Source organism: Ammospiza nelsoni, chromosome 4 (assembly GCF_027579445.1).
Source record: "Ammospiza nelsoni isolate bAmmNel1 chromosome 4, bAmmNel1.pri, whole genome shotgun sequence".
Classification (NCBI taxonomy): domain Eukaryota; kingdom Metazoa; phylum Chordata; class Aves; order Passeriformes; family Passerellidae; genus Ammospiza; species Ammospiza nelsoni.
The window spans coordinates 47,619,853-47,643,189 of NC_080636.1; the positions used below are offsets into that span (position 1 = coordinate 47,619,853).

The 23,337-nt window shown below is 41.6% G+C and overlaps 1 protein-coding gene across 3 annotated transcripts in view; it reads left to right on the plus strand.

Moving 5' to 3' along the window:
• Positions 1-17,082: 17,082 nt before the first annotated feature.
• Positions 17,083-23,337, plus strand: part of TRPC3 (transient receptor potential cation channel subfamily C member 3) — a 32,647-nt gene continuing 26,392 nt past the window's right edge. For all 3 annotated transcript variants that reach the window (XM_059470285.1, XM_059470286.1, XM_059470287.1), the window contains exon 1: positions 17,083-17,306. In XM_059470285.1, the coding sequence (XP_059326268.1) occupies positions 17,083-17,306 (224 nt within the window). The remainder of the gene's footprint in view (positions 17,307-23,337) is intronic.

A 23,337-nucleotide genomic window follows, 5' to 3' on the forward strand; every position in this document is an offset into this window, starting at 1 on the left:
TCTCACAAGTTAATTACCACTGTCAATCTATAATCAGAAAGAAGAAGGGCAAATTTTATTTTGTTCTTATTGAACCACATAGAAAGACTGAATTTTATTATGATACAAAAGGAAAGAATTTGTCATCATTAACTGTAATGTTTTCGGGAAGGAGGTTAGATAGGAGACTTAGCATCATTAAAGGTTTTTATCTAAAGATTTCCTGCCTCAAGTAATTGTTCTGAAGAAGTAAACACACAGAGAGATTATGTCATTAAGTCTCTTTAATGAAGTTCTGTGGTAAGTGCTGTTTTGTAGGCTCATTTGAAGATTTTTTTGAAAAAAATCTCTGGGGTTTTGTTTATTTACTTATTTTGCAGATACTGTGCAAAACTGTGACTAAATAATAAATTTTGTGTTCACTCTATTGCTACTAGCTTAGTTCTTTGAAATCAAATGGGATGGCTGTTATGAGGCTCCTTTCTTTAATTACCAGTGGAGCCTCAGGAAGCTAACACAGATACAGCAAATTTGGTTAAAAAGATGATTTTTTAAATTCTCATTTATAATATTAATTTCTAAGCATAAGCATCTGGTTAAACTGCTGCACATGTCTGTGCAGGGCTGTAAAACTGTGTGGTTTATACAAAATGCCTATGAAGGATCACCTACTCAGACATTATCAGTATTCTTTGTTGAATTACTCTGAATATTCCTCCCATTCACTGGGCAGTTCCTAACACTGCAGTGTCTGCATTTCTCTTTCTGAGAATTAATCCACATATTACACATAACCCTGACTTAGGCAATTTATTCTTTCTGGGTTCCCATAGCTTGAAATACTGAAGCAGATTAACAGAGACCAGTTCCTCAACATTAGATATATGTGTATTTTCAACTTTTATGGAGACTACAAAGAAATTTCTGTAGGTACTCTTCCTATCAGCAAATCTGCAGCACTTTTGTCTTTTTATCTGGTAGTACAACATTCTAATTTCAAAAGCAACTTTAAAGTGTTTTCCCAAAGAGATTTCTCCTCAGGTCCCTCAGTAAGATGTTTCTCTGAAGGAATCTCATGAGAACTTGTTGCCTGCTCTTGTACAGCAGGCATGGTCTATTAGAAATTAATTTAAACCATTTTCCAGAATGGAGCTGCATTCTAGCAGCTATTGGTGGTGCAAGTAATGCTCCATTGTGTCACCAATGAACTGCGTGATTATACAATTATTTTTCCTTTAGTGTAGAACCTGACCCTCTAACAAAGTTTTGACCCTTCTTAATTTGTGGGGCAGTGTAAAGCTTGTCTTTACTGACTTCATTATGATATTACTTCTCACCTGAAACTCTTTTGGAAGCATGGAAAGTGAGGGGAAATAATCTGCCATTTCCTTTCTCGTTGCACTCTTCAGTGGAATTGCTGTTAGGAAACCTGTAATGCCAATGATTTTTCAAGTCCTCCCATCTTTTTCAAGATTTCCATGGAGTGTGGTCTCTTTTTCAACACATACATATGCAGAAAACTAGGTAAAAACTCGTGAAGGTAACAAAATTGTGATGAAAGGAATCTTATCACTTTGGAAAATACCTGTTTGCCAGAGTTAGATTCACATGAAAACAACACCTTGCTAAACATGTGACAAAGAATGCATTCTCTTTCCATACACCAGCATAAAGAATATTATTTCCCCCACCCAAACTTACACATGGGAAATTAATAAAAGAAGAGAATTGTTTTATTAACACCTTCTGCTTCCAAGTACCTCTGCAGGACCTGCACCATTAGTGAGGACATCATGGAAGAGGCTTGAGTGAAGGAGGTCAGAAGAACTGCAGCAAAAGCTACATTATTCCTCCCTTACAGAAGCTCTAAGGCTCTCTGCTCCAATTTCAATTTTCCACTTTTCCTGCTTCTTCATTCCCAAAGGCACATTAAAGAAGAGGGAGCATTTGTTCTCTGTGTGTTTCTTTCTGAATAATGAGCGATCATTTGTGTTATATGATTAGGGCTTGCTACATTCCAAATTAATTAAAAATTAAAGAGAAAAAAAGAAAAGGAGGAAAATTTTAGCATCTACAGGGTCGAATACCTTGGACAACACAGCTGCAGAGTTGTGTGGTGTGGGATGACTGCTCTTGGCTTTTGATGCTGTGGGCATGTGAAGGAGGCCTCAGCCATGGTGGTTTGAGTAATCAAGTTCTCAGGATAAAGCCCGAGAATTTTACCCTTCTCAGGATAAAGCTTGTGCAATTTCTTGGGAGGCTGAGCCAAGGTACTGCAGGGCCCTGTTCTCTGAGGTAAGGCTCCTTTGGAACAGTACAATATGCTCTTTGAGGTGTTTTGTTAATAGCATCCCAGCACGCAGGTAGGACGTAGCTCTCCTCCCACAAAGCAAAATTACAGGAACAATTAATAAAAGGTCTCCAATTCAGGGGATTATTCTGCCTGTGACTTAAGCCTGAGGAGGATCATTATCACCAGCCAGCAGAGGATCTATAAATAACCCATGGAGCTCAGTTTAGCCTCTCAGGGGGAATTCAGAGCTTTGTCTAAGTGTGGTTTGAGGCAAATATTATCATAAAGCAACTTATTGTTTTACTTCACAGTGGTGAGGAAATCAGCGTTTCTTATTATCAGGACAACTGACATTATTCCAGCCTGTCACCAAGACTTGTGGCAGATCAGGGAAAAAGAGTGAGGCAAAACTGCAATTCCCCAGCAAGCACCTTTCTCAGAAAAGGGGAGAAGAGGATACCCTAATTCTGAAAATGCTCACTGACAGTTGTGGAAGCAGGCCCAATCCACCCCTTCATGGACAGGTAGAGCAGGAACAGCAGGCAGGCTCCTCTTCCACACCAGAAATGCTGTTTTCATAAAAATTTCTTTCATGTCTTCCTATACAGGCTGTGCACACATTCTGTCTGGCCGAGTATTTTGCATCTCCCTCAGCTGGGTGGTCAGGAGATGAAGACTTGCAGGCCTTATCAGATGGTGAAGTTATGCTATTAATTTAGTTTGTACATTCAACCCCATGCCTGGTGATGTGGTCCTTGCTTTAGTGAAAAAATGTTGCATGCCTGCCAGTGAAAACATACAATATTTTTCTTGCTAAAACAGTGATATTACCTCCAGAAATGTTGATAAATCCATACACAAAAGCAAAGCAGTCCAATACCATGCTGCTAGAACTATGATGCCTTAAAAATAATGCTTGAGTAGGCTAGTTCTTCTATTTTTATCAATTCAACATTATTTACTTGTTATTAATGGCAACAGAAATTATTTTATTATTCTTAAGAACACAACCTCTCTGTTTTATCTGTCTAAAGATACTGAAGCAGCCTGATACTTCCCTTATGTATGAGCAGCAGCCAAGGGGTAACTGAGGAGAAAAAAGGGAGGCTTATAAATGGATGTGCTACCCCTGGAAGGGTTCAAGGCCAGGTTGGACAGGGCTTGGAGCAACCTGATCTGCTGGAAGCTGTTCCTGCCTAAGGCAGGGGGTTGGAACCAGGTGATTTTAAGGTCCCTTCCAAACCAAACTATTCCATGATTCTCTGCAAAATACCTTTTTCTACATGTCAAAACTGTACCACTCTACCTGGAAAATAGATACATAATCCATCCAGTGTGAAAATAATTATTTATATACCAGTCTATGAAAATAAGTGGATAAAGCACTCTCATTGTGAGGTCTCTGTAGGGAAACTGGCCTTGAAGCTTATGATTTCAAAAGATTGTGATAATGAGGTGCCATGGTTGCACTCAGAATAGGTCAAATTAGGTTAGAATGGTTTCAGTCAAAAAATCCATTTATGATCGACACATTGCACAATGAAATTAAAAATGAAAATAATAAGAGGAAGAGCAAGAGCTTACTTAGCAGTTTCAGGGCCCTGAGTGCACCAAGAGAACAAATTACACAGTTGCCATTTTGTAAATTAAATCTACTTTTTCATGGCAATGGAAAAATAATTTTAAAAATTCAACTTTCCAACATTGCTACATTTTAGCAATATGGAGGTAATTTACAGAATTTGTGGAATCTCAATTTCTGGGCATGTGTTAGAACAGGCTATACAAATATCTGTGTGAGTTACTACACTTGATCCAGAGAACAGAATTTATGGCTGGGATTTTACACAGCCCTACATATCTGTGATTTCATAGACCTCTATTGCAGCAAAGCAGATTTTTATTTAAATGTGGTATCCCCTAATCAACCCCTGCCATATTATATTATTTACCTTAATGGTTTTGTAGGTAAGAAAGCTTGATGCATAATTTATAAGTTGTTCTGTACACTAGTAATGGATGTATATGAAAACACATTTTCCACAACCTAGGTAAGAGACTCTCACCACATTTGGCCAACTTATTGACCTTGCTGTCTCAAAAGGCAGGAGAGGAAATGCACTCAAAAAGCAGCCAGGCTAAATGGAGTGACCTGTACATGTTCTGTATTTCATAATCTGAAAGACCAGTTGTATTTACTGTTACTGCAATCCCAACACAAAAATGTATTCCCAGAAGCATTCTCTGGAGTAGAGCACAGTGACTGCTAATACAGCAGCAAGATGGCCAATCCAAATTCAGAGCAAAGGAGCTGGGCAATGACCCAAATATATTTGCCTGAGCTGTGACTTGGTGAATGAGAAATGAACATTTTTGTTGGTTAAGAGCAGCTCTCGCACAGAATGTTTTATTTGCCTTATGCCCAGCCTGGCCTGATTGTAGATGTATGTCAAAGTCCTTTTTTATCCCTGAAAATTAATGAAAATTATTTAATTTCTCATGCACTGATAAAGAGGTATGCATCTTTTATATCAGCTACTATTTTTTGCTTTTTGCCAATGCTTTACTTAAAAGCTCATAAAACTAATGGGTTTGTTCTAATAAAAAGGAAAGCCCTTGAGACCTCATATTCCCTGGCTGCACAGAGCTGCACAGATGAGGGCAAGCTTCTCATAAATCCCTTCAAGCTGAAAGATGTAGTAAAACTTAGGCTTTACTGTGTTTTGGAAGCCAGGAGGCATTTGCAGGCATCTGCAGCATCAAGGGACGTACCTGTTTACCTCCATGCTCCAAAGAAACATGTTCAGAAAGCAGCAGGAATCATCAACCCTGGAAACTTGAGAAGAAACCTCGTCATGTAACTGTCTTGGTTTATTATCCACTTTTTTCTTTGCTACCTCCACTTTCAGGGTTCTCAGAGATGACTTCAGTTTGGGCCCAAGCAGTCATCAGTATGAAAAACTACTACTTTTCCAGCTCTCACAGAATCCTGCCTGTCCTGTGACAGGGAAGTGGTTATTTGTGACAGCTTGTGCCTTTCCAGTGTCTTCTCTGGTTTCTGCAAAGGGAAGAAATTATCATAATCTCTTTACAGCTGCCAGCTATGACTGCTTTTGAAAGCACTTGCAAACCTTTTCTAGTGAAAAGAGGTACAGGCAGATCATCTGGCCCTAAACTTGTTATGAACTTAACATTTGGAGTAGTGGCTACACCACAGCAATTATTTATGTTCTTTAAGCTCTTTGGAAAAAAAATGAAGCACTCTGTAAGCATTAAACATCTGTTCATATGGCAACACGAGCATTCCCAGAGGAGTGCTTGCACAACGTGAAAGGTCTAAAATGCAAACAATTTTTAGAAGCACCAAATTCAGGTGGACTCAGGTCTCCTGTCTCAGGCACTTTGCCCACAGGCCCTGCTCAGCAGTGCCCACTTGTCACATTCACATCACTCTGACAAGTGAAGCTCCCTGGATGAGTTGGGATTATCAGGAAGAAGGAAGCTGAACACCCCAAGCCTTGAATAGAAATCCAAGGTGGCTTTTGTTCTTGGGACCTTTTCACCTTCTCCCTGATGTCCTCTACCTGTGTTTTCCCTGAGGAAGTGTGCAAGTCTGATAGAAATCAAAACCTTGCAGTTACCCTTTTGGCATTTAAACCCCCACTTCCAGCAGTGGATTCTGGTAGAGCTGCTATCTCCAAGTTCTTACCATGCCTCTAATATGCCTGTGATAATACAGAAAAACTTAGAGGAAGCCAGTAAAGCAATCCCTCTCAGAGCTTTCCCTTTCTGACCACAATGTACCAGCTGACCTCAGGGACCAAATGTAGGTGGCTAAACTGGAAAGCCACTTAGATTCCCTTGTTACATTCCCTAATGCAGGCATTTAGAGTGATTGTTTGGAAGAGCTGCTCCTTTTCTGCACTGATACATAAGGGAGGTAGGAAGGCTCTTAATCCATTACTTAAATTAGAAGTTAGACAGTGTGATAGTCTTCTCTGCTCCTGCTATGGCTCACTGCAGGATGTCCACCTGAGCTCTGAGGCAATTTAATAATTAGGATGTAAATTGGAGGGAGATGGATTTTAAAGGCTCTTTGCCTTTAATACTGCAATAGTTATCTAGCTTGAAAAAAACACATGCACAAATCCACTGTGTTGCTGCATGCAGTCCCTAGACAACAACAATGGCGTTCAGCCATGGAAAATTATTTACTTGGACAAAGATGAAGGATTCTAGAGTAGCTTTCTAACAAAGGACAAGACAGAAGCAGGTAAACACCTAATTACTTTCAAGACAAGTCCCTTTAGATTTAGGGAGAGCATTTCGTAGCACTAATGGGTGCCCAGGCAGCAGATGCCCTGCCTTGCCCTTTTTCTAAGGGTGTAGACCTGCCACAAATAGGACAGAGTGGAAGATTATGTCATTCTGAGATACTTATCCATTCCAGCCCTGCCTCTGCTGTAAAAAGGTTTAAATGGGATTTTTTTATTTCTTAATTCTGGCTTAATTCTGATAAGAGGTTTTATGGCCGTGGGCTAGGTAGGTTTGTTGCATTACACTGGCTGAAAGGTTATAAAGACAGCCATCACTGGGAGTTACATCTCTGGTTTCCCAAGACTATTCCCTTCATTTTACCTAGAAGAACTTCTGTCACAAGACCACCATACTTCTTAGCCACACAAATTTTAACAGCTTACATTGTTATAATATAGTAATATAGTGAATAATAAATATTAAATCATGTGTCTCATAAATAAATCTGTAAATCAGAGCAATGCACCAAAAAAAATCAAGCTACATAAAATAACGAGTTTTCACAAAAATCATGCAGCTTGTAATTTTTTTATATAGGTAAGGCTCAGAAGAATATATACATTTACTTTCAATCCCAAATTTGTGTCTGGAACAACGTCCTCTGCCAGTCAGTTTTAATAGAAACATAGGATCTGCCATGCTCCATTATGCCCATGATCCATCAAGTCCAATACTGTCCCCTCTGCCTGGCAAATGCAAGATGCTTCAAAGGAAGGCAAATTGTCCATTGTGCACTTGGCCAATTTTTCAATTTGAATAGTCCATTGTGCAAAAGCCACGCCATCCTTCATGTCGAGTCCTTGTCCCATGTGGTTGCAAATGTTAAAGTAATCAAATGGCATGAATGACCCAATGTACCGCTTTAATATTTTAATAACATTTAAGGCTGTGTTTATGCTCTGGTTGGGTCTGTTTCTCTTGAACTGTCAATTGTTTTTGTGCACAATGCTGCTCACATTCATTCTCATTACCTCTCCCATTTCTATTTCAATTCAGCAGCTGAATAAATCAATAGCATTCACAAATCTCCACAATTTTGGGCCAGTATTAAAAAATCACTTCTGATTTTAAATAGACATTAGAGGATATTTCTATTAAACAGCTACAAACAGGATGCACTGGTCAGAGCCTTGCAGGAGTGCTCCATACAATTCCCATCATTTGAATCATATTCTGCTGCTGCTGAACTGGGTCCAGATGCCTCAGTAAGAACTACTGATAATTATTGCTGCATTGCGTGGGGATGGCAGCAGAGGGAAAAGAGGAAAGATGGGCAAAGTAAAGGAATATAAGTAGGGAACTTACATGGGAACAAGCAAGCTTTATGTGCCTTGGAACATAAAATTTCCTGCTTATTTTTCTTCATGGGATGTACAGTCAGGTTTAACATCTCAGTATGTGACAGGGATCTTTCAGCTCCTGCAAGTCAAGGGCATCCTTGTGCCTTGTATCTGGATTTTATTTGTGGTTTCCACAAAACTGGATGCTTGCTGATTATTTAATTTGCTGAGCATATCTAATCTAATAGGGCTGCAGGGAGACACTGCTCAGGACAGTGTCTAGCAGTCCTTTCAGGATCTAATGAGCTGTGTTGTGTTAATTGTGGGAATGTCACAGGGAAAAAAGGGCAAATACTGATATACTGAAGCTTCCTTCCCTCTGAATACCTACCTTCTTTCTGTGGTAAGATGGCTGAAGCAAGCTCTTGCCTCCTCCTCAAAATACTTCAATAATTTCCTATGTATCTCACTGGTCTGGGGACAAGTCAGTGTACCATTCTTGGCCTTTTCCAGAACACTGCTCATGTTCACAATAATTTTCACACTCCCCTTTTTACACTGCAAATGCAGATGCTACAAAGTTTAGGTATGTGAGGCTCCTGAAGTTTTCTTTTTTTAATGTAATACTGCAGTTCAGTTATTTTCTGTTGATTACATGTGTAAAAGGGATTTATTAATTTGAGAATCCAATTTTGGCCATAATGCAAATTTTTAAAATGCTTCTGTAAGTCTTTCAACATACTGGTTTTACACACAGGATGAACACCTAATGTATATTTACTCACCTGATTTTAACAAGCCCCTGAATAACCTTTGGATCTCTTCAAATGAATTCTATGCCCACATCCAAGTCCACAATGTGCAAATTCCCAGTTTTCCAAAATCTGGCTTGCAAGCACATATTTCTGTCAACAGTTTTTCCATCTGGTAAGGAAACAGTTTGTATCACTTTCCCCTTATGGGCTAATGTTGATGCTTAGAATTTCAATGTTTCAGGGCTTACTCTACCTCTGGCTATTCAGATGAATTTCCTTTGAGCTCTCTATTGGTAAGAAATCCCTGTTAGCTGAGCCTGGAAGCTTAAGGGGTGGGATTCCTCGACAAAGCCCTCACTGTTGCAGGCAGTTTCCACACAGCAGCTCTGGTAATGTAATGAAAAATACTGAAGGAGATGGAAATACCTCTATTATAGGCATGTAAATGCTTTCTGCATGAAAGATACTTCCTAGTGTCTGTCTGTCATGTTATCACAAAATACTTGGCCTTCTACTCAAGCTCTTCTGCTGAATAAGCAGCTCAGCTCTCATCCTCTGAGTTTTAATGGGAGCTGTAGTTGCAGTTTACTCCTAAAAACCAGGACAGGGATATTTGAAAAATTAATGCAGCATCTGAGGGTCTCCTGAGTTTTACCTTTTTGCCTTAATTTGTCTGAGGTACCAGTCCAGTTGGACTTGGCTCTGCTCTGAAACCCTAGGAAAATTTCTCCCAGCTTTTCATGGGTTACTGTTCCTACTGAAAGCCAAATATCAATCTCAAACTTCACTGATTGTGGTTGCAATGGGATTGACGGAATTGACCTGAACTCACAAAAAAAAAAAAAACAAAAAACCCCACAAAAACAAAACAAACAAACAAACCAAAGCAAAACCAAAAAAGACAAACAAAAAAACCAAGACAAGATCCCTAACGGTTTTTTTGCTTTGCTTAATTTGGAAACTAAAGTGGGAAACGTGATGTCCATACCTGTGTGTCAGCACCTGGTCACACACGCTGGGTACCACAGGGACCACTGAAAGACAGAAGTGCTGAGGTTCTTTTTCCTTATTTTTACCTCTACAAACTTCTTCCTTCCCAAAACACATATTAATTCAGTGGGACATAACCTGTTATTGACAACAGAAGAGTTATTCTAATTTTCTTGGCAAAAAGAAAATTTTGTATCTTCAATATATTCTAAATTGCCTGCAGGGAATAATGGATAATAATGTCATATCTCCCTTTTCCCACACTTTCTCATCTTCTCTGTTAGTTGCTTCAAAGATTGTTACCAGCAGTGTAACAGGAATAGTCTTTTTCCAAATATCCTGTTTGCTTGGGGTTTTCTTCTTTTTGTTATTGAGCACCTCTCAGTTGCTAGAAATGCTGGCCTTTCCTCACTCCTTTTTATGAACAGTGGCTTCTCTTACATATAAGGCAGGACAAGTGTGACAGAAGTACATACAGGATTTTTTTTTTCATTTCATAACACAGTATATGGGATCCCCAACCTTTTATAGAACACCTCCACTTGCCATGGTGAGGTGAGTTAAACATGTTCTATGCTATGGAAAAGCAGGGTGTTGGCACCTGTGGCTGCTTGAATCAGACTTTGAGGCTTCACCATGCCTCTGATATCAATTCTGATTAATTCCTAATGAATGTTTCTGTTTCTTTCTTAGTTCAGAGGTGAGCTGTGGCCTCTTTATAAGAGGTTTATTACCTGGAGGCTTAAGACTAACCCACCAGTTGCCAATATCATCTCCTGCTCCCCTGGGAATGATGACACTCAGAGAGCTCAGCCCTTCACTCAGCACTGAACAGCATTTCAAGGGTAAGAATTATTTGGTAGAGCTGGAAACACACTTTCTGCTGTACCAGATAATGAGGCTTTTATTTCCCTTGGCCCCAAATGACTCTGGCGCCGCACAGGAGGAGGTGCTCCCACTCACAGCACAGCCACAGTGCTTGGCAGGCTCTTCCTTTGATCTCCTCCCCCTGGTAGCTGTCCATCCCTCTGCCACAGGATGGACAGCAGGGGTTTGGGATGACCCCCTGAGTTGCTGTCACTCAAACAGAGAGCACCTCTGCTGGAATGTTATCACCTACTCCACAGCAGCCCACAGAAGGAGAGGTTACATTTTCAATCAACACTGTGCACTGTGGTATTTACTCCTCTTCCAACCAGAGGAGTTTAATGCTCTGAGGCACAGCAAGTAGTTAGGACCAGATGGTATTTATCCAATGATGAGGTTTAAGGAAAGTAGGCTCTGAACTATGACAGAATCAGGCAATCTTTCAGTCAGAGCTGCCAGACACCCTGGTCAAGGGGCTTGGAAGAGTGCAAACCTGGATAAAGGGTTTTCTCCTCAGGGAGCCATGCAGCTCACTCAGATTTGTCATTCATACCGGTGAGCTGCTGCTTGAAGTTCTTTCTGCTAAGGAGTCACAAGTGAGAACGTGTCTACAGATTAAAATACATTACAACACAAAGCAGTGTGAAAAAGCCACTTGTTTCTGGGTTTAAAAATCACTGTGAACTGTGTGAATTCATCACTTGACCTTTCTGCCTTTTGCTATTATTTTTATTATGTCCTGCTTCCCCTGTTCTGATCCCCACAGTGACTCAAATCCCCCAATCAGACAAAGATCAAACTGTCCAAAAATACTCAGACTTAATTACTTGCACAGGATGGAAATCATTGATAACTTGCTAAAATAAGAGCTACTCTGCACTCCATGCATCCATTGCAACCCTCAGCCTCATTAGTTGAAACACTGGAAATATCCCTGCAGTAACTTCTGTTATCAACCAGCCAAGTGACAGGAGGGCACATTGCACTCACCCATCCATATTTACATCCCTGTCAAAAAGAAAAATGATTTGTTAAAGATGTTGGCCTGTGACAATAAATCTACTTATCATGTGGTTCCCAGCACTCAGCTGTGGGCTAAGGTTCATGTTTACATTTTCAAGGAGTATTGGCTGACACAGGGACAGGGAAACCATTCTAGGGAAAAAATCCAGCCTTTATATAGAAACGATAAGGAAATCTTAAGAAAGTAAAATTTATAGAGGTTATAAGCTACATTCAGTCCCCAGGGCAACGCAGAGATAAGGGAAATTGATTCTGCAGTCCCTTTCCAAGTGTCAAGCTTGCTAGCTTCTAATTTCTACTAGTAGGACTGAAAAGAGAAGAATGAAACTTCATTGGCACAGGCTCAGAATCCTGTGGATTTGTTCCAAAGTGGATTGGATTTGTCTAAAGACATACCTGGCTTGCCTTAGGAAAAAAGGAACTAATAGGTGCAAACATGTAAATGTACATATAGTTGCCACTTAATGCCAAAAAAAGAAAGTATTTGTCCATTTTTTCTTTGAAAATGTAGCCAGTGTCTACCTCATGGTACCACTGGCACTTCAGTAGTCTTCTACTATTATTAAGTAGACCATATAATACCATTGCAATGCACAGCTCTGAGGGCCTGGTTTGCAGTAGGTGATTTGACAGCATTTTATACCCACTCACTTCACATGGGCCTGAATGGCTGCACAGGGTGCCTGAAATTACAGGCTCAAGTCTCTGGAATGTGTCTTTTCATCTCATGTAAAAAGCCTTAAACCATAATATTAGTTCTGAGGCTGAGATCTGCTTACAGATCAGTGACATCACATCACTCCTTTTCCCTTCACGCTGATTGAACCTGTTTAGACTTTCATAGAAGTCCTTGATGTAGGAGCTAAACGTCCTTGAAAACACTGGGTTCTTGGCAAGTAGGCAAATTCCCAGTATGAGGCAAAGAAGGCCAATTTTGCTTTCATTACACTGTTGCTATTCCCACCAACTTCCCAATTTTTGTAAAAGTAGTACACACACGTTGGAGAAGGGTTCAATGTACTGCATGACCTGGATTCTATTTCTAGCATTACCATGAGTGTCTTTTTGCTTCTCTTCACCTGTCACTTCAAGCAAATAAAAAACAGTTTTGTCTCTTGAGGGAAGCTACTCTTCCTTTTTTTTCTAATAAACAGAAAAATAATAATTTGGCATGTAACATACAAGTTGTTCCACGAGGGAAACAGTTACTAGAAGTTTCTTGCATGTTGCTGGTTCTTAAGTAAATCACTTGGTTCCAACAAGGAGATCTTAGTGCCTACAACACCATTTTCAACAAACAGGTCAGATTTATTTTCAAATTAACAGTGTCAATGTACCTGTCAGAGAAGTTCTGGTAAGGGATAACCCCAAGGCATTATGATCTTTTTCCTCATCACATTTCCCAATCTTACTTAAGTGATTATCTGCTGATTTAGGTGCTTCATAGACCTGCAAGGTCTTATTGCTATGGTAGCTTAGTCTAAGAAGCTGAATATATTTCCTGCTATTTTATTATAATAAATTCAAGCTGTGCTATCTGTTTTCATATTTCAGGTGTTTACTTCATTCATTGAGTTTAAAGAAGCTGAAAAAGAATGGGAGACATACAGAACTCATGTTTCAGACAATCTTTCAAGGAAAGGTGCTGCTGAGCATTCTTAGGAGACACTTTGCTTCAATTTAGAAAAGCTCTTTCTTGATCATTCCCTTCCACATGAAGAACACTGCCAAGGGAAACTTTGAGATCTGAGTTGTATCTATCTCAATTTTGAGGAGGACACAAAAATTCTGCCAGAGAGTAATCTATCCATATAAACAAAGCTTTGTCCCACTCCAATTCCACCTTGGCTTCATCAAGTCAGTCTGGTGAAAAGAATGAGGGATTGTATTTTGACTGCCACTCCAAATCCAACATGAAATAGTTATGGCATTAAACCCATGTTCTACAAGAAAATGATGAATAACCTAGCACCTAGTAATAAAATACCACCCCTGTTCTATTTCCCTGTTAGCTGTAAGTCTTTGGGGCTGTTCTGCTCCTGCTCTGTCTTCAGGGTAGTGTTCCTTCCATTACTTCACTCCAGTCTAAGCAACTTCCAGAAAGCATTTTTCTAGATTAAAATGACATCACTTTCAAAGCCTGTAAATTCAACTCAGCATTCACAAAATGTACTGGATTGGCAGCCTTTAACTGTAAAGTCTTTGCCCAGCTGAATCTACAGCCAGCACAAGCTTGCCTGCCTTGCTTCGCCTGGAATTTCAAATTTACTCATCTTTTCTCCCTCACTTCCTTCAACTTGGCTATGTTGACATCTATTTGGTACTGTGATAACATGAAATATTTTTAAAAATAAATATTCGGAACACTGGGATTAATGAAAATATAAATGCTTTCAAAAACATGAGCCATTAAGAAAAATCAGTTTTCTGGGACATTCAGCCCTGACCAGGATTGTGTAGGTATAATTTCAGTACTCTTAGATTTCACTTGTTTTGCTGTTTCAGAAGTGCAGCTTCATGCATTTCATTTGTCTGAATTTGGCACTTCAGATCCTCCACCATAGCACCAAGGCACAGCAATGATTATTAATTTCTTACTGTCAGGTAAGGCAGTGGTGGCTGAAGTTAAATGATAACAGGATTCTCACATCCCTGATCCAATGGTAACAGCCTAACACTTCAAACTGTGGTAAATTCCCTATAAACCCCTTAACTGTGACCAAGGGAACTACCCTACACATTCCATTTGGAAATATGCATTATTTCTAACACAGTAACCATGCAAAGTACTTTGGAGATTTGCAGTGGATTCTCTTGTTGCCATGCTGGCTGGTTTTAGGCTGGATCTCATGGAAAGAAACAAAGGGGAATATGACACAATCTAAACACATCTAAGGAACCACCTATTTCAGCTTGGTGGCTCTGTGACAGTATGGGGAGAAAGAAACAAGGATTTGGTAAATTGTTTTTACACTACCTTTGTCCTTCAGTACTAAGATTACTCAGGGAGTTATCATCTTACCCCTTGAAATGGAGAGATGTATCATGAAGGTTTCTGCAAGGACGACTTCCAAGTCATCTTTCCAAGGATGAATTCCAGGGCATTATTAGTGATAATACCTGGATAACAGATAGAACATTACCTTTCAGTGTAGGACCAGCAAACCAATCTCTATTACACAATACTCAAATCATGAAAAAAAAAACACAGCCCACAGAACACAATTCAAGTTAGTCATGGGAGATGTAATGGAGAAAGCAAGAATAAAACTTCCTTAAAACTAAGAACTAATATTAAAACAATTTTCTATCTATTTCTGAAAAGAAAACAAAAAACCAAACATACCTTGATATGTGAATGCCTTGCTCTGAGCATACATTTGTGAGGCAAGAGCATTTCTCATTGACTTTCAGCTGTACTTTTATGTTTTGTTCTCAAGGGAAATACTCAAGGCAATTGAAAGTGCATTCCTGTAGCTCCCCTGTAATAACAGAGGACTTTTATTAAAAAAAGGAACACAATATGGGCAGTACCATTTGTTGAGTCAAAGGATCCCTGCAAGAAGACCAGGTTTGATGCAGACAGATTGCTGCATGGCTGTGCTTTAAAATGTATAACACTAATACAGATGTATGATTAGGTTAGGCACCTAGACTGAAATTAATAACCCCAAGCACTTTGGAGCTACAGTAGCTACACTATATATTAGTTTCTGGGAGAGCAAAATCTGCTCTGTTATGCACATAATTCCACTGAAAGTCAAAGGGCTTCTGCATGTGATGAAAAACATAAAAACCCACTTCCCTAAACAGTTCAAGATGCAAGTTAATTAAATTGATGAAAACAAAGCCTTCTTCTTCCTTCACGGCTACAGCTGAGAAAATTATCTCTGTGAAACCCTTGGCTGGCTTTTCCTGTGCTTCATGAGGACAAACTTTGTACATACAGAAAACAACAAAGGCAAAACCAGGGACAGTACTGCAAACAGTGTGAGCTAATAAGTATGTTACACTAAGACTTCTTGATGAGACTCACAAACAAGAATTTCTTCCTAGTGGTGATATGTGGATAAAAAGTCCACTTTCTCTGAAGTAATAGGAAAGCTTAAATAAATTTCAACTTCAGCAGCACCTGAATACAGATTTGGAATGTGGTTTCATGGAAATTTATACCCATACTGCTCAAAAAAGTTTAAAGCAAGAGAAAAATGGCATCTCAGCACGATGCAGACAAAGTAAAGGCTTTATTATATATAAATTAACACATGCACGCTATATGTACCTACCATTCTGCAAAAAAAAAAAATGCTTACAGGCTCTGCCTTGATTGTAAAGGCGTTGCCCTCACAAAATAATTTTCCCTGTGAAATAACACACCAAAAAAAAATATCTCTTAATAAGGGAAGAGGCAATATGTCTCTACAGGAGAAATCTTTGTGACTGAGCTCTATAGAGCATAATTTGTTCTGATTACATGCCATGGGCGTCTCAGCATCCTCCCACTGTTTTTCAGCTTAGCACCACAGAAATACAACAGTCAAGCCTAAGGCAGAGACATCTGGAACGTTTTGGGGAACATCGGCTTGCTCGGTAAGTCAATCAAAAGTACCTTTTTTTTTTACCTGCAAATTTCAACTTCACCTGTTTCCAATGTGGGGCTGGATATTTCTCTAAGCACCTGCCAAACTTTGTACAGCTTTGACCGGGCTGTTGGCCGCTTTGGCCAGAATTACCTTGCTGCTGACAGACCCCCGCCTCACGGCTCCGGGCTCCCTCAGGGCTCGGCGCCGGCTGAGCGGGCACCTCCCGAGGACTTCCCCTCACAACCAGCTCAGCTCGGCGGGTACTTCCCGAGGATCTCCCCTCACACCCAGCTCGGCTCGGTGGGCACCTCCCGAGAATATCCCCTCATGCCCAGCTCGGCGGGAACCTCCCGAGGGGCTTCCCCTCATGCCCAGCTCGGCGGGCACCTACTCAGGGGTCCCCTCATGCCCGACTCGGCGGGCACCTCCCGAGGACTTCCCCTCACACCCGACCTGGCGGGAGCAGGATTCACCCCAAGCCAGCAACAACGGGCGGCTGGGGGGCATTTGTAGCGCTCCTGGGGCAGAGCACCGCCCCCTCACTCCCCCCCCGCTCCAGGCCTTGAGGGGCGGAGGTGGGACGGGCGCGCCTCCTCCTCTCCGGAGCGCTCGCTGTGGGAGGCGGGTGCGCTCTCCGTGGCCCCGCTGCCTCCGTGATGATGCCGTCCTAGTGAGGGATGATGACAGGCAGAAGAGGAGGAGAAGGGGAGCAGAGTCGCCGCTGTTATTGGCAGCCCTGTGTCTTGCTCGCCTTGCCGGTAGTTCCTGGCTCTCGCTGCCAGGCTGCGCATCGCGCCGCCTTGCCGACGGGCGGCGGGGTGGCCGTGGGTTTGTGGTGAGAGGTTTGTCCTCTCTAGGTGCTCTGTCCCCCACCGAGCTGAGCTTGTGTCTCCTTTCTCCTCCTCCTGCTTCCTTCCCCACCGCACACGCTGCCGGACGAGGCCGGCCGGGAGCGGGAGCAGCGGCGCTCGCCGCCGCCTAAGGGGACCCTGACCATGTCGAGCAAGGGCAGGAAGAGCAAGGAGCAGGGGAGAGTGACCTTCCCCCCGCAGCAGGAGGAGGAGGAGGAAGGGGCAGAGGAAGAAGAGCAGCAGCGCCGGCGCCGCGGCTGGAGAGGCGTCAATGGGGGGCCGGAGCCCCCTCCGCCGCCGCAAAGAGCTGTCAAAACCCTCCGGGAGCCCTACGGATACTACCCGCCCCCCCCTTTTGCCAGCACCATGTAAGTGGGGCCCGGGGGGATGTTCGGAGGGGCAACTTTCCCTAGCAGGGACGCGGCTCCCGGCGAGTTTTGGGCCCGGGGGTGCGGCCCCGTCCCGGCCGATCCCGGGAGCGGCCGCTCGGCTCCCAGCGCCCCGAGGGGCTCCGAGTGCCCCGGCCTGCCCTCGGCCCCCTCCCCAGCCCCGGCTCTGCTTCCTCGGCGTCAGGCGGGCACAGGTGTGTGCCGGGGCAGAGAAGAGTCCATCCCTTCCTTGTTTCTTATTTTCTCTCTGGATGGAAGTGCAGCTGCCGGGAAATTGACCAATTGTAGGCTCGGCTAAGGTTCAGAGAACCCGTTGCTAATGCTGCCGCTTTATTCTTATATATTTTTAAAAGCTATGCTGAGATAAAAATGAATTCCCCACAGAAATCTAGGACACCTGTACAGAAAAGCCTTAGTTCTGGAGATGCACCTTATCCTGCTTGGATGTGCTTTTCCAAAATATCCATTTATTTTTAAAGGTACAATCCTAAACATCTATCTATGTAGATACATGAAGAGATGCTGCCCATGCAAATACACTTACTGCAAAATAAATGCATTCAATGTTACTAGTAGGGATGATAACTTTCTTTTCCCTGACTTCCAAAATGTAGGTTGTCCATGAATAATTCACTAATTTTTATATCATGCTGCAGTTTAGGTAGACTTAACCTCAGAGGATTGCTTGACTATTTTATGTTTTCCTGACAACGTTTAGTTCTTAATTAAATATTTTAATTATGAGATAGCAAACACTGAGTTTTAAGATAAGATATTCAGCATCTGTAGAAGCCTTAATTAAAATCACCCCAGAGAAAACTGTAAAATACAGAAATAATTAGGGTAGTGTTTAGAATGGGATAACCACAAGTGGTGGGGTTTGCCATCCCTGTGCATAAATTCTTCACAAATACCCTGTGCCCAGCAATTTGCACTTGGAGTGAATTGGTCTTTCACATGTCTTCAGCTGTCAGAAAGTTAGTTGTGCTTGAGTTACTTGTCTAGACTCCCATGTAGATGATGGAATGGGAGCAGAAATAGCAGCAGGAAAAGTAGTATAGCAATTTATCTTCTTTTTTGGAGGTGCCTGTCTTTATCTGCCATAAAAAGAGACTTGGACACATTATTTTTAAGCAGTTGAAGCTGGCTCAGATGAATTGTAAGCTGTGAGTCCTCAACTTCTGGGTCCCAAGTGTCCTTCTAGAGAGATTGACATGCTCCTGTGTTGAAGAAATGGGTACTACACCACGGGGGGGATCAAACTGGAGTGCAGTTTACACAGCTGTAGGTGTTTGAGCCTGGAGTGAGCTCTGTCTCATGGAATTTTTCTGGTAGATAATTCTTGATATCCTGGGAATCTGTGAGCCCAATGGACTGACAAAAGAACTGACATGGATTAATGTAGTAAGAGTATATTGAACTGTTGGGTATAGAGGCAAAAGACACAGAATTAGCTTTTCCCTGTTATGTGACTGTGGTTATCCTTGGTGTAGCAGTGGGATTTTTCTCCTGGAGTAACATTGTGTGTTTGGTGCAAGTGCCTAAAATCATTGTGCATGTTGATGAGATAAAGATGAGCATCAGCTTGCTCCTGATGTGCTCAGATTGACACATGTCAGGCTTCAGCAGGCACAGAGTGAGAGTCCTTGGCTGGAAGGATTTGTACTGTGAATACTCAGCACAAGGTGTGAGGGAAAGAGGCAGGAAGATGTGAAGGAGTGTGCCCATGAAGGCAGACATTGCTGGGTTTGAAATCTCTGAAAGCAGCAGCCTGTGCAAAGTGCCTGTCAGTGTACAGCTGGCTCCCTCCTGTGCCAAATATGGCTGGGAAAAAAAAGTAATTAACCTCAGATTCCCACTAAGATTGCAGACTGGAGGTAGTACTTGTTTCACAGGGTACTCTATGCCCCAGTGGGGAAAAGGTGGACAAGACCTGTAAATTAAATGTAAGCATCAGATTCCTGACTTCCCGAGTCTCTCTGAAAATCACAGTCTAGTTTTCTGGCTAGAGAGACAGAACACAAAGAAAGGACTAAGTTTCAAAGGAGCTTTACAGTTCTTTGTTGGTACAGCCCTGTTAACTTGGCTCTTTCCTGGTGAAATGTTTGCCTTGTTCTGTGTGTGCATAGATGCCCTCCTGCCATCAATACATGGTCCTTTTTTCCCACAGGAATTCTGAGGGTTGGTATTTTCCTTTGAGGAGTTATTGAAGGGTAATGGTCAGAAAAAGCTCTGCATAATTTCATGGGGCAGGAGTTTGTTCCGTCCCCTAAGTGCATGTACACCTCCTCCTGATATTTCACTGTAATTTTTTTTCCATTTTTTTTTGGACTAAATCTTTCCAGTTTGGAGCCAGCACTTGTGTGAGATGTCATGAGGGCATTCTGGATGATGGATTGTGTCGTTTCAGACCAGTGGGAGAGTATAGACCTCAGTCAGATCTTGCAGCTGGCCTGATTTATGTTCTGCTGTTCAGCTGAATTAGCCTCCCTCTTCTGGAAAGCCCAGGCAGTAGCTGACAGAAAGGAAAAGGAAGCTGTCATTTAATGCATCTTGGATTTTGGTGCAGGTACTCCCAAATTTTTTGGAACATGAGCCAGCATGCATGAAGGAGACGCCAGTTTTAGTGGTGAAGAAACAAATTTCTCCCATTTGGCCCATTCTGACACAGGGGAAGCAGAGACTGGAGAGAGGGGAAAGCCTTCCTTTGGGAAAGGCAGTGAGGATGGGGGATTACCCCTCCAGCGCTGCTTGTGGTCCTGCTCAGAGCTAGGAGCTGCTTCCTCCCATGGAAGAGCTGGTTTTTTCTGCTGCAGTAGCAAATAAAACACTTGAGATGGCTTACTTTGAGAAATCTCAGGAGACATTAGCTACAACTGCTCTTGTGTGTGTGTGTGTGTCTGAGCACTTCTGTAAGGCAATTATGGGTCTTTAATTTTCAAACTGGGGCCTCAGAGGTGACTTTTGGCAGAACAAGAGGCACGATCTGCATCTCCTGCTCGGCTGACTCCGGTGTTGTTTCTTTTAAGAGCTGTTGGCATTGTGTGCTTATCAGATCTGTCTGTTACCACTGGGCTGCATTTCCTTTTGAGGGCTAGAATGGAATCAGGATCACTCGTGTGCTGTAGTTTAGCAGGGGGGTAAACTGCTTGTAAATTGTTGATGCCATCTTTTATTGCATGTGATAGTTCAGGGAGAGTAACAGCCTGTTTTTCAGCATGAATTTCTCTATGGATCGGGGAAGACCCAGGATAAAATCTCTGTTTCTTCAGCTACTCTCCTTTCCTTTAAAATTGCTTATGCTGTGTGCACTGTTAAAAAGTAGACTTAGAAACAAGACTATAAATCCTTTGGATTGCTGTAGATAAAGAGCGGGATAAGGAAAAAGGAATTCTCAGGTCAACTCTCCATCCCACATTTCTTTTCTGCTGCAGTTCTAGATTGAACATGAAAAGGGATAGGTAGAGTAAGAGCAGAAATCTGTAATTGAAACAGCCCATGGCAGAAGCAGAGAGATTGTTGTGCTTTTTTCCAGTCCTTTGTAGTTGCTGTGCTGCTCAAATGTCTTGCTTTGTACATTCCTTGTAGGAATAACTCTGGCCAGGCAAGGATATGATGCAATGTAAGGTCATAGTAAAACAGGAGACGAGTGGGCATTGATTGCTCCATGGAAAATCTTTTTTAAAATAATTTTTTATTTCCCATATGAAGGTCATACATTTTAAATGAAAATACTTGAGGTAAGCAAAAACATGTTGTAATGTAGGAGAGGTTTTTGTATGTCTTATTTACCAGGTCTGTAATGAACCAATGAAATGTTCAGAGTGCAAACAACATTGCTGTGTCTGAGAGCTTGTGATGCTTATCATTAGGGAAAGGCCTTGAAAGGTGTTGTGCTCCTTTAGGAGCCTTGGCCTCACTCACGTGGGAGTTCTGCTGCAAAGCAGAGCTGAGGAGTGACTGATCCTGAAGGCTGTTGCACAGTTCCTGACGTTCTTCCTTCTTTCCAGTGCAGTTTTGGAGTTCCTCAAGATAGCTGCAGGCTCAGGGCCGAGTGAAACGTGTCCAGATGTGGTGGGACAGGTGTGCTTCATTCAGTTAGCATGGCTGATCTCCAATTCCATCCTTCTTTATCTCTACTGGCCAATTAATACAGAATAATTGGGCATTTTTCTTACTTGGTTCTTTTGTGGTTTTATTGCCATGCATTCTACAGATATCTTGATGTTTTTGTGTATGTGTTTTTCAACTATTTGGAACAATTGGGAGGAGGAGCATCATGATTCCCATATCTCCTTCCCCCTTTATTAAATTAGGTTGTCAGTACCTTACAGAGACAAGGCTGAGTATTTGAACTTTCAAGGCTTTGCAAATAGAACACAAGTAATTAATGCACACTTAGTTCTATTTTCATCATATTTTTAAGCCAGTCTAATGATGTTGAGAGATGCAACTTGAGATTTTGCTGGCTTGATTATATCAGATGGCAAATAATACATATAAAATATGCTGGAAGTGGTCAAACACTTAAAACTAAAAACTAACTCTTTTATTCATAGTTTGGGATAGCTAAAATATTAGATGTAAGAAAAGGAAAGCAGAAAAAGGAAAGGAGACTTTGTACCCGATTGTTGCATGCATTACTCTGACCAGAGCTATGCTGGCTTCAAGGTCCTTGAATTTGCTGAGGGAAAAGTGGAAAAAAAGAGGGGAGAAGTGTAGACGAACACAGCAGCCTCGTGGCCCTGTGGTGCTGCACAAGAGTTTTTGCTTTTTGGTTTTTTTTTTTGGAGATGCCTTGACAATATTTTAGTCATTAAAATACCAAGCATCGTCCATCTTTATTTTGAGAAGGTATTGCAGTCACTTCAGATCCATCATTTCTGTCAAAAGGTTTACAGTTAAGGATATCTTCCTTCCTAGGAAGCCACTCTTGAGAGGACACTTTTGAAAGATGTGTGTGTCTCTGCAGAAGTCAGATGAATAACCTCAGTGATCACCCAGATAGTGGGGTTTGAAAGGAAGGTAGATAAAATGAAAATAAATGTCATATTTCAAATTATGCTGAAAAATTAAACTGAATATATAAGAAAAAATGTATTGTGTATTTCATAAAAGATAAATGAGATTCAAAGTGGCAGCTTAGAGTCTTCTTAAAACAAGAAGTCAGCAAGAGTCAATTTGTTTTGTCTTTGTTGCATTTTTAATAGCTATAATTTTTTTTTCTTCATAACACTAAACACTACATTTCTGTATCTGTGTGATTTTGGATGTGGAGGATGAGTGGAAGTGTAACAGCAAAGACAATAAGATCTTGTTTAGAAAGAAACTATGAGAAGACAATGTATCTGGTTTTACTTCTGATTTTGCTGGGGAATAAGACAGCAGCGAACTGTGGCTGTTCAAAATGTGCACTCTGGGCTCAAGTCTTTATTTCTGAGTACTCCTAAGTGGGAAATATGCCTGAGGTTTAAGACATTAAATCAATTCTGTGTTTAACAGAGTTACAAGTACGCTGTGTTATGCAGCCTTTTTTATAGATTTAAAGAAAGTGGTATGGAAGTGGGGAAAAAAAAGAAAGAATGGATCATGTCATGTTTGCCAGAGCAGTTCTATCACATCTTTCAAAGAGTAAATAGCAGTTAACATTGCTTATTCTGTGGTGCCACTCAGGCTATTTCAGGTAGTTCAGAAATGGCAGCCACAGATAACAAGGTAAAAAGATCAAATGCTTCATCCCAGGAGAGACCTGCCCTTGCTAATGAGTTTCACAGTCTCTCTGCTTGATGAGCAACTGAGCTGCCCATTTGTGTTCACTGAAATGCCCAGGGCTTGGACTGGGTTTTAGGATGTTTGTGTCTGTGATAAAGTGCTTAAGATTGTACATTTTGATGTAGATAGCTGCAAGGGCAGGCCTGTCCTTAGAACCTGGATGCAATTAGTTCTGCCCAATGAGAAATCCTGGGGCCGGCCGTGCTGCATCCAGAGATGGCAACGGGCATATTTTGTG